Source organism: Xenopus laevis, chromosome 7L, assembly GCF_017654675.1.
Source record: "Xenopus laevis strain J_2021 chromosome 7L, Xenopus_laevis_v10.1, whole genome shotgun sequence".
Lineage (NCBI taxonomy): Eukaryota > Metazoa > Chordata > Amphibia > Anura > Pipidae > Xenopus > Xenopus laevis.
In genome coordinates this window covers 68,158,067-68,175,616 of record NC_054383.1, presented here as the reverse complement: position 1 = coordinate 68,175,616, position 17,550 = coordinate 68,158,067, and the positions used below count along the sequence as shown (strand labels likewise).

At 36.6% G+C, this 17,550-nt stretch overlaps 1 protein-coding gene across 2 annotated transcripts in view; it reads left to right on the top strand.

The window, feature by feature from the left end:
* Positions 1 to 10,811, top strand: part of clcn6.L (chloride channel, voltage-sensitive 6 L homeolog) — a 49,713-nt gene extending 38,902 nt beyond the window's left edge. For both annotated transcript variants that reach the window (XM_018225668.2, XM_018225667.2), the window contains 10 exons: positions 199 to 328; positions 423 to 576; positions 661 to 820; positions 2,105 to 2,211; positions 3,101 to 3,287; positions 5,746 to 5,903; positions 6,613 to 6,769; positions 8,204 to 8,311; positions 8,463 to 8,588; positions 8,751 to 10,811. In XM_018225668.2, the coding sequence (XP_018081157.1) occupies positions 199 to 328; positions 423 to 576; positions 661 to 820; positions 2,105 to 2,211; positions 3,101 to 3,287; positions 5,746 to 5,903; positions 6,613 to 6,769; positions 8,204 to 8,311; positions 8,463 to 8,588; positions 8,751 to 8,831 (1,368 nt within the window). In that variant the 3' untranslated portion in view covers positions 8,832 to 10,811. The remainder of the gene's footprint in view (positions 1 to 198; positions 329 to 422; positions 577 to 660; positions 821 to 2,104; positions 2,212 to 3,100; positions 3,288 to 5,745; positions 5,904 to 6,612; positions 6,770 to 8,203; positions 8,312 to 8,462; positions 8,589 to 8,750) is intronic.
* The last annotated feature ends 6,739 nt before the right edge of the window (positions 10,812 to 17,550 follow it).

Below are 17,550 nucleotides of genomic sequence, written 5' to 3'. Positions count from 1 at the left end.
AAGAAAGTTAGAAATTAAAATTAGATTTTGTTGTCAGTCTTTGCCCTGTTAGTGCAAGAAATAACAAAAAGTAGATATTTCTTAATGATGATATTATTACCAGCACACATTAGCATTCAGCTTTCTTGTATTGCCAACTTCCTGTCTGAGATCTCTTGTTTTATTTTTTAAAGCTAATTCAGATTGTTTTTCCCCAAGGTCTCTTCATCAGAAGAAGTAAATTCAAGTATCAAGACATTCTTCTGTCCTAACAATACATACAATGACATGGCAACACTTTTCTTCAATCCTCAGGAATCTGCAATTTTACAGCTTTTTCACCAGGATGGTAAGGCTGTGATGCAAGTAATGTAGTTGTTGGTAGGGGAACATGCTGACTCTAATTGCTGAGTGAAGGGATCTATCCATCTCTTATGTTCTAGGCACTTTCAGCCCAGTCACTCTATCTATTTTCTGCTGTATGTACTTCCTCCTCTCCTGCTGGACGTATGGTCTCTCTGTTCCCAGTGGTCTATTTGTGCCTTCATTACTTTGTGGTGCAGCCTATGGACGCTTGGTTGCTAATCTTCTTAAAAGGTAGTCTAAGTTCAGAATCCATTTTCATGAGTGTCCTTTATATTGTTTTCTTTTGTTTGTTTGACCTCCTGTTTCTTTCTGTAGCTACCTTGGATTGTCACACATATACTCTGGAACTTTTGCCCTAATTGGTGCTGCAGCCTTCCTTGGTGGTGTGGTTCGTATGACTATCAGCCTTACAGTCATTCTCATTGAATCAACTAATGAGATTTCTTATGGGTTGCCAATAATGATCACATTAATGGTGAGCTGCCCTTTACTTTATTATACCTTAAAGGAAATGCATTTCTTAAAGAATAAGGAAACTTTAGTTTACTGGGCCAAAATGTTAGGCATTCTCAATAAATTCATTTGCTGGAAATAATATAATGCCCACATGCAGTAGAGTGAAATTTTCCTTACATTCAAAAGTGTAACTCATCTTTTCCCATACTAATGTTATGAGTTTTAAATATTTAGTTGAAGCTCAGTATGATGATGTTAAAATCATTCTGTATTAAGAGTTGCTTCATACAATTCAATTTTGTATGGAAGAATGGGCAATACATTAGAAACTATAATCTTGTGAATTGTGAACATGTAGGTGCTGTATCAATAAAGTATAAATGATTCTGCAGGTTTCATTTGTTTATGGACTTTGACTAGCCACAAACCGTTTAGAGACAATGATGTTGTTGTTCTGGAATGATACCATACTTGCATTTGTGCATGTATTTAAATGTTTTGGAGACTGTAGAAAACAATACATTAAGACTACCAAATAGGAGTAGTAATTATTTCCAAAGGCACTGGGCAATAAATTCGAAGGTCATTAAACAAAATAGGGATTTTAAAGAAAGAGAGTAAACTGAAGAGATTTTGAGTGGAGCACAAGCTTCAGTTGCCAGAGATGCCATTTGAATAGGAAGCCAGCAAAGGACTTAAAATTTGATGAGAGAAAATATATTTAGACAAACAGTTAGGGGTTAATATCTTTCAGTAATCAAATCTGGAAGCAAGTGTGCTTGTTTCAATCCAAAAAGACAATTCTGCTGTACTGTACCAAAGAAAGTTAATTCTTTGTTTAAATGTATCCATAAAGATAGGAGCAATATTGCTTACATGTGCATAAATTGTTGTTATAGACATAGAAGGTATTTTAAATTAGACTGATGTTTTTATATTAGACTGGTATTTTTATATTAGACTGAACTCCTGTATAATTATTCAGAAAAGTAATGTACCAGGTGCACAGTACTTTTGGTTATGTATTTTACAGTCAATTAAGTGTGGTGCACTCAATGCCACGTTCCCCTACACAGATGCTACCCAAGTACTCAGCTGGTCCAATAGCTTTATACTCAACACTACACACTATGTATCACGACCTGGATGAATAAAACTGTTCCCATATAGAACTCATTTCAATTAACATTATGCACCCCTTAGACTTACTTAGAAATTAAAGGAAGTAATATTTTAAGCCAAATATAAAAAAGCATATGCAAGCATTATGCCACCTATTTTCTGACTGCTTTCATTACTGTAGGTGGCAAAATGGACCGGCGATTTTTTTAACAAAGGCATTTATGATATCCACGTGGAACTAAGAGGTGTTCCTCTGTTGGAATGGGAGACTGAAGAGGAAATGGACAAGTAAGTTTAAAAAAAAAATAAATAAAAATTCCCCCACATTAGACCATGCCATGTTTTGAGAAGGGGGAATAAATATATAGTTTGCTTTAATCTGAATATTCTGTACTCTGTGAAATTTCTGAAGAAAGTTATAATTGCTCTTGCTTCTAGTTAAATACTGTATATATTGCTCATTTTTGTTCTTATGGCAAAGTGTTCAGAATATTTCTTGTATTTTTTTTTGAGTTTTGATGTTTGCATTATTTGTTAACAATACAACAGTAAATAGAGAAAGAACAGAGAAGGAATTATGAAAGTTACACAATTCAGGGTGGGGTTATTTCTGGAACGCTGAACACTGCTAAAATGGTGAAAATCACATCAGCCTTGTTCTACGAACCATCTACTCCATAAAGCGTAATTTCTGACCAGAAAATGAGTAATGTATTATTAAAAAGAGTGCATATGCACATACTAATTTTCACATATATACACATCCCCCATCAGTGTGAGAACTTCTTAATATTTTGGTGGTCAGTGCTGCAATTGATGGCTTAAATCACGGTTGTGCAATACAGTAGCCACTATCTTTATAGAATAAAGATTTGTATTCCAGTTTATCATTCAAACCACTACCGGGCTGCTAGGGTAATTTGAACCCTAACAACCAGATATCTGGTGAAAACATTTAAAAACCACAAATTAGCAATCTTTCTATTCTATCGTCTGTAAATAAAAAGGACTTCCTACAACAGCACTCCTTTGCCTAATACAAAGCCTTTCATATCAAGTGTAGTATTAAAACATTGCTGAGCTGTTGCCATAAGAAGATAAAGACTTTGTATTAGGAAAAGGCACATTGCCTTGCATGTCATAATCTTTTCTTGCATCTTTGTTTAACTTCTAATAGGCTGAGAGCCTGTGACATCATGGAACCCAACCTAACATATGTTTATCCACACACCCGTATTCAGTCCTTAGTCAGCATCCTTCGTACAACTGCCCATCATGCATTTCCTGTAGTGACTGAGAACCGTGGCAATGAAAAAGAATTCATGAAAGGAAACCAACTAATCAGTAACAATATTAAATTTAAGGTAGTGTTTTTAAAAATAATTGTAGTAATATAATGATTGTAGTAAAATGTATCTATGTATGGTATCTATATTGAGATTGCATGCATTAACTTCATAATACACACACACACACACACCACCCCCCATCATTTGGCATTTTTTCAGGGACCAGAAAGATATTATGTAAAATTAGGAAAATGTATTATGCATAATATACACAGTAAGTGGGACCACAAAACTAGAAGAGTAGATTTGACCCATCGAACACACCGGCATCTGTTCGCACCTTTTGTAACATTACATTACACCATACGAAACCCCTCCGTAACCTTTCCCCCGATGAAACACAAGTAATTAGAACACTGACAGAACAAGGATTTGGTAATTTGCCCTGCTGATAAGGGTGGGGCATCGTCCTACTTAGTTAGGTACTAACTAAATGCTTAGATAACTCTCTGATGTCTCTACATACCATGCCCAAGTGGAGACCCTATGATTGTCTTTAAAAGGGAACTAGATAATAAACTACAATGTGCACTATCTGCAGGATGGCTAGATCAGAACACCTATCATTACTTGACTTCAGACTTCCCTAGTGTCCCCATAATCTACACACTTCCCAAAATACATAAGTCTCAATCTGCACCTCCAGGAAGACCTATTATTTCAGTGGTTGGTTCACTGTTCCAACCTGTGGCTGTCTTCATTGACTGACTCCTTTCTTCACCTGAGACACTACCCATGTGATTAAGATGCTACAAAAACTTGAAAACCTCCCTCTTGGCCACTATGGATGTCTAGTTTATATACAGTGATTCCCCATGACCAGGGTGTTCAGGCCTGCAGGAGGGCTCTAGAGACACATCTGGAAAAATCTACTCCAACAGAATTTCTTTTCGAATTACTGGAACCGACTCTTGGCAAAAACTATTTCAGATTCGAAAACACTTTTTTACTTAGACGTCTGGCCTGTTCATGCTACAATATGAACAGGAGAATATCCTAGACAAGGCTGCGGATAAGATAATCTCATATTTACGCTACATAGACAATCTATTACTGATATGGAGAGGTGACTCTAAAGACACTTTTGAATATTACTGATCTGGAGAGGTGGACACTCCCATCAGATTTACCCTGAATTATGATGACCAGAGTATTGAGTTCCTGGATTTACAGATTTTATAAAACACAATATGGGCTGGACCAGCCTATACAGGATACCTACGGACTGTAACACGATCCTACATGTTGCTAGTAACCATCCACCTACTACCATTAGGTCCCTCCCCAATTCACAATTTCTGCGCACCATACGTAACAATAGTGATCCTAAATTGGCGCAATCACAGCTTGGGAGATTCCTGTAGAGGGGTTTCAGAGAGAACTCATTAAAGCAGCAATTGCAGAGGGCCCTCACACACTCACAAGCGGACCTACTGATAGAAAAACCTAATAATGACCAGATGTCGACACAATTGATCTTTTCCACCAAATATTTGCACATTTCCAAAGACCTGAGAAGGTGTATACATAAGAACTGGCCTATTATTGCCATGGGTGAGACGCTGTCTTAAGGCTCCATACCCGAGGTTTAGGCATGAGAGGAATTGAAACTTGAGACATTTTGATAAAAAAAGATTTTCTGAATAGAACTAAGACTGCTACAAGTTGGCTTACAGTACAACGAAAATTGGGCTAGTACCGCTTCCCCGACTGTACAACATGTAGATCCATGTTAACTGGTAAAGACTTTCCACACCCACATACAGGCAAGCACTTTAAAATACAACTACCTTTGTAGAATATATTGTCACATGCCCCTGTGACCTGTATTATGTGAGCAAAGCCACCACCCCACTCAGAGATAGAATCGCCAATCACAGATCGGCCATCAGCAAAGGAACTAAAAGAAAAAACTACTAAACAACCGAGGCGAGACATTCCTTGCAAATGGGACATGGACTGGCTAAAGACCTAGCATTACTAATACGTAAATCCAAATGGATCTACCATTTGGATTCACGTTGTTTCATTTAAAGAGTTGTTTCATTTAAAATTCATTGTGGTAATGTACAGAACCAAAATTAGCAAAAACGTTACCTGTCCAAAGATTTATAGGCCTAACTGTATGTTTACGTGTATGTTTATCTTTACCCTTTGCCTCTTGTCTCGGATGGTTCTACTTGCACTTCATGGTTATGCCCTTTACCCCGCTCCTCTCTACCTGCACTTTTGCACACGATTATGTATTTGCCTACCTGCAGATCAGTAGCAACTATCGATTGCCTAGCAACACGTTTTGGGGGGTTGTCTGGTTTTCTGTTTTTCACTCCTGACGAAGATCACAGTTAGGGATCTAAATATTGAGTCAATTAAACATCCTTGTTTTTGCTTATACAAAAGTCCAGTGAGTGCCGCTATTTCCTTATCTTCATACTATATTGACCTTTATAATATATGAATATTCTTTCTGTAGAAAGCAAGCATTTTGACACGGGCTGGAGAGCAGAGAAAGCGAAGTCAGTCTATGAAGTCTTATCCATCTAGTGAGCTACGTAATATGTGCGATGAGCACATTGCTGCTGAAGAACCTGTTGAGAAAGAGGATATGCTGCAGCAGATGTTGGAACGCAGGTTATATTTCTCCATTTCAGAGGGACATGGGCACTGGATGGTTAACCTTCCAGTAGGAAAGGACACTAAAAGAATAAAGGTCTTGGCTGCCCCTAGCAGGCTAAACCCCTCCGGGAGGCTGGCACAGCCCAATTCTTTTAGTGTCCTTATGGGGGGGAAGACATAGCTCCTACATGGGAGCTTTATTTTATTTTGTCATACTGAGAATGTTTAAGAATTCTATTATTTGTACATGTTAAAGAGTTACTGTCAATGGAAACTAAATTTTGCTTCAAAACGCATCAGTTAAAAGTGCTGCTCCGGCAGACTTCTGTACTGAAGCCATCCAGCAGCCTATCAACAGAACAGTGGGAATGTAACAAAATAACAACTACCTGATATCAGAACAGCACTTAATAGTAAAAACCCAAGTCCCACTGAGACCTCTTCTGTTACATTGAGTAGGAGAAACAGTAGCCTGCCTGAAAGCAGTTCCATCATGAAGTGCTGGCTCTTTCTGAAAGCACAGATTCAGGGAAATGACCTGAGATGGCTGCCTACTCACCAATATTATGGCTAAAAAAAAAAATGTGTGTGTATATATATATATATCTATATCTATATCTATATCTATATCTATCTTAGATTAGTAATTTAAAAATAAAAACGACTCCATAAAAATCTAGACCAAACCTTTAAGTATCACACTGTGCTTTTTATGTTTTTATAGGTATACCCCTTATCCCAACCTTTACCCTGATCAGTCTCCAAGTGAGGAGTGGACAATGGAAGAACGGTTTAGGCCTTTGACTTTCCATGGTATCATCCTTCGTTCCCAGCTGGTCACGTTGTTAGTTCGTGGAGTATGCTATGCTGAGAATCAGTCTGTAAGTTCTGCTGGTTTGTTTTTTTGTTTTTGTTTTTTTTATGTTTTTCTTTTTTTATTATTAAATCTCGATTTTTTTTCTGGTTGGGATTTTAAAGGGGAAAACTCAATTTTTTAGACTTTTATTATACCCTAAAGCTGGTAAAAATCAGAATCCGAAAATACTCCAGCTAAAACCTGTTGAGATCAAGTAGAAGTCAATTGTTTCTTGATATCATGATCTGCACTAGATAATCTGAAAATGTCAGGGCTCTCGGTTGACAACTAGAAAAAATTAAGCTATTTGGCGTCAATTCGTACAGTTCAAATTGTTGCACGATTTTGTTGCGACTATTTCCCGCACAGACTTTTTGAGCAGTTTCTTTATAAATGAGTTACATCTGTGGATGGAAATAAGGTTGACTTTGTTTTCATAAAAAAAATGAGAATTTTGAGTTTTCGTAAATACCCCCCTAAATGTTTGACAGATAAGGTAACTCATCATTTTGCATCCATTCTTTCTTGTTATTAACTCTTTTTGGAAGTTTTGCTGTGAATAAACCATTCGTCAAAATAAGTGTTTTAAAGTAATAAAAATATAATGCAGTGTTGCCCTACACTGGTATAACAGCGGCATTTGCTTCAGAAACAGGAATGTCTTTTATATAAATAAGCTGCTGTGTAGAAATGGGAGAAACCATTCAAAGGAGTAAAGGATCAGTTTACACAGCAAATCAGTTTTACCAGTGCCAGGGTACATGATATTTTCATTCATTTAAAAACACCTATTTTTTTGGTGTTACTGTTCCTTTAATGATCTTTTTAAATCATATTCCTTCTATATAAAAAAAAGAGTATAATGCTCTGGTACATTCTTGTTTTTTTTACACAATAAAACATATCAGATGATGATCACTTGTCTTCGAGCCTGAGACATACTGAATGCAAGGACAAGATAGTGATAGATTGTGATCTACACATGTAACGATCAGACAATTAAGACAGTTTGGAGAATTTCTGTATCACAAAAGCACATACCAGTTCATTGTTACACTTTTTTCAATTTCTTTCTTCTTGATGATCTCCTCTACAGTTGTAGACATAGAAAAAGCAGTATTGTTACAGACATCTGTAAGCAGAAAACAGGAGCATTTTTTTATAACATGCAGACCCACCTATCCGTAATTTAATTTTAAAAGGTCTGTTTTGTATTCTAGGAGTGCTTTTTTTTGTTAATAGTTAAATGTGAGAAGATGAGAAATACATTACATCTTGACTTTTCTTTTAATAAAATGTGTAAGGGCTTTCCCCATAAGCAGGTCTACTGTATGTATAAATATTTATAGAAGAAGTCTACTGAGCATGTTATCCATTATGTAGACATTTTTAAAGAAAAGTAATTTCATTAGATTTTATTTATCAGTGGCTGAGTATTGGGCATATTTTATCTTTTCAGAGTGCTAGCCAGCCCCGCCTTTCACATGCAGAAATGTGTGAAGATTATCCACGTTACCCTGACATACATGATGTTAACCTTACTCTCCTGAATCCAAGAATGATTGTGGTAAGAAGAGTATATCTGAAAACCAGCAGATTTTATGAAAACCAAATTAACGTGCTGGTTATACTGTTTGTAAATGATAAATGTTCAAATAGGAGACCGGTGAATGCATACTGCATGTGGTTTTGACAATTGCCCTTTTTTCATGCTACAGGATGTTGCACCCTACATGAACCCTTGTCCCTTCTCTGTGTCACCGAATACCCACGTCTCTCAGGTATTCAACCTGTTCAGAACAATGGGACTGAGGCATTTACCAGTGGTGAATGCGATTGGAGAGGTGAGTGCTTACCATTTTATGTCACTTCTGCTACAAAATTATATGTGGATTGACAATATTGTACTTTTAATATCTACATCTATTCTTTTTATTTTCTTTAACTTATGTATATACAGTGACATGTCTTTTTATGTAAGTTTATATATGGATTTTTAATTTTAGATTGTTGGAATAATAACACGGCACAATTTAACCCATGAATTTCTGCAAGCCCGTCTAAGGCAGCATTATATGACTTCCTGATGCTACTCTGCAAGAAAAAATTTCAGCCCATTCAAGGATGGATCTCTTCACCTTTATGGAGGACTGAACCTTCCAGGACTGTTCATTTGGGTTCAGGCAAAATAAAAACTGGTTTGATGCCTCTACTAAGACCCATAAATGGCCTTTTGCCTTCCCCTGTCTCTTTACCCAACATAATCCAGATTTGGCTTGATTCTGCTGCTGAGTATTGTAAAAGAAGGCTACTTATAGCATGAAACATGACATGATTTTTGGGGGAATTATAAACCTATGTTCAGCATGAGCCATATAATTAGGAGTTTGAAACTGTGTTGTGCCTACTGTTTTAACTTTCAAAATTAAAATGTGAGAGTGTACTGTATAGCATTGCATTTGAAGAATACCTGCTGCTGTGTTTTTAGGCCAATTTTGCCTCCCAAAGCACAGGTGTTTCTCACAATGGAGGGCATTTTGCTCCTGTATAAAAGCACTAGTAAAACCGTAAACTGCAAAATAGCGTTCATCATTGCCTTCAAATACTTACATATCAAATACTTTTTTTTTCCTTATATCAACAAATCATTAGGATGGCGCCAGTTTTATGCACCAGGAAATATGCAAGCAGAAAAGTGCCTATAATTGTTTTTTTAGTTCTACATTTGTTTAACGCAACACAGATAGGCAACATACAATTTTTATCAGAATGTCTGTTCAGATTCTCCCATTTAAACTTTTCTTTGCCCAAATTATATGGGACACAGTAAAAGTGAATGCAATATAGGAACTTGTTATGTCTCTCTTTAGGCATGTGAGCATTTATGAACTGAAATGAAATTTTACAGAATTTAATAATTTCCCATTAAATGAATGGGAGCCTCAAAAGGCAGGTTTAAAAGCAAAACCATACACTATTTGGCCTTTTTAAGTGAAAAATACATTTATTTATTTTTTTGCTCATGTTGAACTTAGATTAATAATTCCCCCTGTAAAAGATTTTTCAAGCAAACAGTGTCTATTAAGCATACATCTTTCATCTCCTATCAGTGTATCATTTAGTTACTATTTCCTGCATTTTATTTCATTACACTCGCACAGAGATAGCATCTAGGTCTGTTTTCTCTGTCTACAGAAGATATGTTTTATTCCTCAAGCTACTATATTGTGATTATACTAGTTATTTGACTAAATTTACAGTGATGTTCAACATATAGCTTTTTAAATTAACCTTGTTAGATCTGATACTGTTATGGCATCTTCCCCCTCCAGGGCTGAAGTAAAGGCAGCACAAAGAGGGCATTTGCTCTTGTCCTCCAGCCGAAGAGGGGCTTCTTTTTAAAAGGTTCAAATTGCATAGCAATTTTTTGTGTATTTTAATATTTGCAGGGTCACTATATTCTCATAATTTGTTTGCTGAATTTTGCACTGTATGGTCAAAGTGTGGACATTTGCCTGTCAAAACATCTAAATTTAAAACCAAGGGTATTTAATATGATCTTGGATCTCTTATGCTGCTAAAACAGCCTCTACCCTCTATTCAACTACATGTTTACAAGTTATTGGTGTAATAATGTAAACGTTTTGGTAGATCGTGCCTGACTGCATTCGATTTCCAGTTCATCCCTCAAGTGTTAAGTTGCATCAAGTGCTCTGTACAAGTCTTGTTATGTTCTTCTACTCCCATGTCTGCAGACTAATTCTGATTCTAATGGACCTTACTTTTTGCACTATATTATTGTCCTGCAGGATAGAGCCTTCTCCAAATTATTGTCTTAGTAGGAAGCATAACATTGTCAAGAATGTTATCCATACGATGTTGTGGTGGCAGGCAATATCAGCAGTTTTGGATTGTCTGTAATTACCAATTCAACATTAGGAGTGTCCACATACTTTTGTCCATATAGTGTATAATGACCAGATTTCTACAGGCAGTTGTTGTATTTCCTGACCCTCCAGCTGTTGTTTTTTCAACAGTAACCTAAAAGCTGCAAGTTGCATATTTCTGATTTACCTAGCATTTTTTTTACCCTCAGGTTGGGATCCAGTCTTCCTTTCTCTTTACATAAGGCACCCTGTGGTCATTGGACTTTGCAAAAAAAAAAAAACACACAGTAATTCCTATTTCTTATAACTGGCCTAATAAAAAAAAAAAAACACAATGGGGCTCATTTATTAACGCAGCGCTAAAAAGAGCGCAGTGGCCTGACATTTGCCCAGCGCATGCGAGTATTTAATAATGTAGCGCACGATACCTTAACAGTGCGATTTGTGCGCTAATGTAGACATAGACAGGTGCGACGTGTGAAACTGCGTATCAGCTGTCGCAGTGCTTATAATAAATTGTGCGCACAGGAAGATACCGCAAAGGTAAGGATTAGTTGTGCTCATGTATGAATGCGCTGCTTTAATTAGTTGCGTCACATATTGCGCATATTGCGTTCACTTAGACGCATCTGCATTTGTTTCTGTGCTAATATTTGTTTGGTTGCAAAGGTGTTTAGCCTACCTGATACCCTTAAAGGAACCTTGGTCAATATAAACATGTTGGGTGGAAGGCGTGGTTAATATGCACTTTACAGGGGTTGTTCATCTTTGAGTTAACTTTGAGTTAACAAACATCCCCACCAACAGCAGCACCATTGTATTTGCCAGAACCCAGTTTAGCAGTGTGGCTCTGCACACATATATAAAATTCTCTTTTAAGCAACATGAAATGCAAAAATGTGAATATACTAGCGCAGCTGGGCGGGAATGCGCATTTTGAAGAGCGTTACTATTACGCCACGAAGAGGCAGTCGTAAAAATTGTGGTGCTGTTGCCCGGGTGCAGTTTTGCACATATACAGACGCAAATCTGCGACGGCCGCAGTGCAAGCGCATTGTAGCCACGCCCACAGCCACGTCCCTAACAACCACGGCATCATTTGCGACATAAATGCCCAATCTTTTGCGCAATGCGCATAAACAAAACCATCGCAAAAGCTCTGTTATGCGCAATATCACGCAAATATATTAGTGATCACGCTCGTGATGGCGCAGACAATCTTGCGTCCACTTATGCGCTGTGCTGCTTTAATAAATGAGCCCCACTATGTTTTAGTTCAGACCCAGTAGTAAATCTGAGATATTAAGTTTCCTGTTGCCATAAATTACCATTAACATGATTCATGTGGTACAATTCTATTGTGCACTGTTTAAATTGCTGGTCTTTCTCAAACAAAACAGTTCAAGCAGACTGTGCGATTATTTCCATAATTTACCATTCTTCCATTCATCTCTGTAAAATCGACACATTACAAGTCAAGTTTAAATGCCATGGCTGTCACCCCTGTCCTGCACCACTTATTTTATACCAATGAATGAGTATGTATGGCAATCCGCTTCACTGAATGCAGCTATCCTGTGTGTTCTGCTTTATGTTAAATAATTAAGTCCCAGGTAATGAACAGAAAGTTTCAGCAAACCCCTAAAAGGAGTTGACTGAATCAAACCTCCTACCAATGTTATGGCTTTGTAGAGCACCAGGACACCACTAACCTGCTTCAATCATGCACCTCATCTGGACCCAAAGTAATCAAAATAAATTAGCTTGTATAGGCAAAAATACATTTTGGATATGAAAAGCAAAAAAAAAATTAAAATATATCATAATGAAGAAGTAGCTGGCCAGTCTGCTATAAAAATATAGTAATTGACAGGAGGTACCTCCCCAATCGTACTATACCCTTGCTACCTTTATACATTAAAGTTAAAACTTTGTTCATTTTTCATTGGCAGTCAACAGTGCATAGTCTTTATAAATTATATTTCTTCATGATTCCTGTTTCAGGGAGAATAAGAGAGGAATGAAGCAACTTATAAAGACTGAACACTGTTGACCTATAAATCTTATAAGCCATGTCAAAATGCATGAAAGATCTTACTTTTGCTCATATTTTCTGGCATTGATTGTTTTATTATCATTCGTACAGGATTTCTTTTTGAACATTTTTGTTCCCCAAAAAATGTAAGAGTTGGCATCTGGCTTGCTTTTTATATTTTGAAAAAAAGCAATGTCAGAACACGCCAGTGTTGTAGCCTACAAAGCCAGTCTTTGAACAGTGAAATATAGGCCCCAAAGTGTTCGTAGCATGTTTTTTTTTGTTTTGTTACAAACTTTGGCAATTTCTAAAACCTAATTTTCTCACTAAGAAAATATAAAAAAATAATGTCCTGTACAGCGCTTGCAGCAAATTGTAACCTTAGAAAAGAACCCTGGGTTTGGAAGGAGTCTAGATGGTTATGCCAAAAATCTTTCTTCAGTTTATACTTGCTTAAATGAAGTTATTCTGGGTTTTTGAAGACTGGTATGCAAAAGATCCTGTATCTATTACTCTTTAAAGGTCAGAATATTATTTTTGCTCAAATGTCATCAACATTGCTTTCATGTTTCTGATGTTCAATTCTATTTTTTAGATTCCATGACTCCGATGCTTTGAAAGTAATTGCTTGCAAGATTTTAGGCAGCATTTTAGGAAGCATTATTATTATTATTATACATTTATCCATTTTTTAAAATGTTGTCATCTTCGACAGTTTTTAATTAACTTGGAACAATCAACAGGCCATCTGACATAGAAACACTAGTGATTTTATTGACAGCTGCTCACAGCTAAGGGATCCTTGATTTCTAAATCCCTTAACTTTACCAGTCCAAGATCTTGTAACATTCCATTGTGTATTATTTGCACTTTTGCTGATACAATTGTGTTCATTGCCTAACTTGTGACCAGTGTGAAAGTACTCCATAGCAAGCCAATGCATTTTTCTACTGAATTTTTCGTAGAAAGGGTCCATAATAATTAAAAAAAAATATATATATATATAAAGATTTTTTTGTACAGATTAACTATCATTCCACAGAAAGGGAAATATGACTAAATGAGATTATCTTTTGACTCTGAGTTTGGATAGTGTTTATGCGCCTCTTCTGAATGAGTTCATGTTAAAAGGGAGTATTTTTCTCTTTAATAATGCATTACCTGGTATAAAATGCAAAAGACCCTATAGGGGAGGTATAGCCACCAATATAACTATGTAAAATTAAACAAAGTGCTCTTTTGAGCATTTTTGCAATTTACATTGCTATTTTGCTAATATCATGAATGTGTAACAGAAGCAATGAAAGCAGCCAGACAGAACAGCAACAACTTAAAGGAACTAGAAATAAAAAACTTTCTAAATTTAATCAATTAACATTTGGTACTGTCTCTGAAATAATTAATTTAATTTTCAGTATCCCTCTCTCAGTTTTCTGTCTCTCTTTAATCTTCATGTAGGAGTCGGTCAGATTGATTGACAGCTAATTAATACATTAGCTAGGCGAAGGGAACGTACACCAATTATATATTAGATCTGTCAATCGAATTCTGACTCCTGCATGAAAAAATTAGATTGTTGGAAAGAGGGATACTAAAAATTAACTTGATTGTTCTTGAAACAGTGCGTTCCGTAAAACAGTTTCATACTTCCATGAGGTGTACCTTATATAAAATTTTCATTTGTGCTATAGTTATGGATGCAGAAAGCATCTACTGACTCTTCTCTGCTGAGTTTAATGACTCACTGTGACACATTCTTGATAGTAACAGTGTACTATTGCTATTATCACTTTGCATTATTATATATGGATATATATATATATATGTATATATGTATGTATGTATGTATATATGTATGTATGTATGTATATATGTATGTATGTATGTATGTATGTATGTATGTATGTATGTATGTATATATATATATGTGTATATATATATATATATATATATATATATATATATATATATATATATATATATATATATATATATATATATATATATATATATATATATATATATGTATATATGTATGTATGTCCTGGTGGTGCAGCCAACCCAACTTGAGTGACAGAACTGCCTCTGTGCTCAGACAACTTCATTCTTGGTTAGAATTTTGTGTAGTGACAATACCACTGTGCTGAGGATGGTTTAGGGGATAGAAAAGAAAGTCCTTCTTTAAAGACTAACACTTTCCCAATAATACCATATATGTCGGTATGATTTTAATTTCAGTTACAAATGATAACTGTCCATCAAATTAATTAGTCTTGTAAGTACATATCCAAAGAATGGAAAGCCTTCCTGTTCATTCTTTAATCTTGGCTTGTTAAGGGGTCACTGAAGGCTGGTCTGAGTTAGTATAAGCTATTTTATGTTTTCATTGTACAATATATAAAATTGTGTAGTTTTTATTTTTTATGTATTTAATTTCTGTATAATATCCGTGTTACATGTCTGAATTAAAAATCAAATAAGTCAATTCCGTGTATTCTCATTCTTTGTAAATAAATGGTCTTTTTTTGTGGGAAAAAGATTTATTGAAGTTTTAAAGGGAAACCATTTAGAATGGGAATGAATAATGTAATTGTTTTTTTAATATACAGCATTACAATTATTCAGGGGGGCTGTTTATTTCTGGTCGGTGCTATTCTACCATTCTGTGCTTTGAGGTTTAGACTTGCCCACTTATCTGTCACAACTGACTTTTCCACTCTCCTTTACCCCCCCCCCCCCCATCAAGAAATCAAAGGGCTGCTTTGAGGCAAGATTTGTTATTGTAACATGTAATTTTAGCTTCTGAAACCAAAATCTTATATTGCCTTTCCATTGTTCAAAAAGAAGATAAAGTCTTGTGGCACTTAAAGTGTACTAACATTTGAAAAGCCAAAAAACAGTGTCCTAAGTTAGTCACCTAAAATGTCCTCTTCATAACATAGACACACTCTGCCACGCAAATCAATTGATTCAATGCCATGTAGTGTACATGGCTCCTCTTCATTAAAGGTAGATTATATGGTAATCCCTTTATGATTTATACAGCAGGGGAAAAAAGTATTGAGCACGTCAACAGTTTTCTCAGTAAATATACTTCTAATGGGGCCATTGATATGAAATTTCCCTGGACATATTCCATATCGGCACTTTGCTTTCTGCTTTACTTGCTCCAAGGAGTCTGCTTTCCTTGCTCCATTGGAAGCAAAACATTTTTCTTTTTAATTTGGAAAAGCATTGGGTGACCGGAAATGGCACCTAGAGAATGGGGTTTTTGTTTTTTTTGATCCATGAGATTGTTTCCCCTGCACATTACCTCATATCCTGGAATCTTCAGCACTGTTCTGCAGGAAAACTTAAGACAAAGCCGATACGGAATGCTTGATCCCATGTGCCTTCAACAGCATCTAGCGGCAAGTGCTTGTCCACCCCCATCCAAGTGCTCTTCCAGCTTGCCGAAAAGCACCCAGTGGAAATGATGTGTGGCCCTGCGCCCTTTGTATTTTTGCAGATGGGTAAAGGAGGTGGAAGGTTAGCAGTCCTCAGTAAATATATAGTTAATGGCCTCCGTTTTGTTTGTTTGGGGAGTTTTTTTTTCTTTATGCCTCCATCACAAAGTCTTTCCTAAGGCTGTGTATTCAGAAGTATAAAAGAAACAAAATGTGCCTGGTTTCCCACTCCAGTTTTAAGCTTTGTGCTGGTGTGGTGCCCTACAGAGAGGTAAGCTGCATGGGCAGCTTCAGCTAAATGTAATTAGGTATACAACTAGGGGTCTGGTTCTCCCCGGTCTCTACCTGAACTTACAGGGAATTGCACCAGTCCTGTGTTATGGTTACTTGTAGACACGCTGGGTATTGCGTTGAACTTTTCATTTGCTCTGCATTGTTTTTAGCAATTGGTGCAGTAACAATCTCTGAGAACTAGCTAACGGATGTATACCCAAATAGCCTCAGATGAATAGAATTGGGTGATCAGGTACACTCTACCTGAGCTTTCCACAGAATTGCTCCAGTACTGTGTATGGCTTCTTGCGGCTGTACTGGATAATACACTGGACCTTTTCACTTGCAATGAAAATATTCTAGCAGCTAGTGCAAAGTTATATGGTAACCTCTGAGAACTGGCTAATTAGATGCATACCTAATTAGCCTCAGCTGAATGGAATCATGTGATCAGCTACACTAAGGGCTCTTACAGACGAGCGTTTTTACCTGCGCTCCCCTGCGTTCCGTTTTTCTGCGTTCAGCCGCAGGGGAGCGCAGGAATAGACGCATTACATTTTTTCCAATGGGGCTGTACTCACACAGGCGCGTGTAGGGCCGAACGCAGGTTGAGACGCAACATGCTGCATTTTTCCTGCGTTCGGCACCTACACGCGCCTGTGTGAGTACAGCCCCATTGGAAAAAATGTAGGATGTGTTAAGCTGTAACCCAACTGCAAATTTCTTATATAAAAGAATGATATATAATGCTTTATAATTGGATCATATGTCGTAGTGTCACTGGGCCTGTAGTAAATATTGGGCCCTGGTATAACCAAGGTTTATAATAGGCTGTCAAACTATCATTCATATGGGTTTTGCAGAGATTCTAGAGTCTAGCCGTATGCTAATCTAAATATGGCAACCAAATTCGATGCTCAAGAGGAGAGACAGAAAAGTGGAGTATACGGCGTCGCACAGTCCCAAGACTACTCTATACAGATAACTGTGTCTTCCAGCCTAACGTGATCAACTAAGGACTTAGTACAAACATTGTGATTCCTGTGATATTTTGTAACATCTCAACTGAGATAACTCAATAAATAATTAAATTAAATACTTAAAGTGAAAATCTTGTCAATTCATGGTGAATATGATTCAAAAGTGCAAGTGCTTATATATGTGA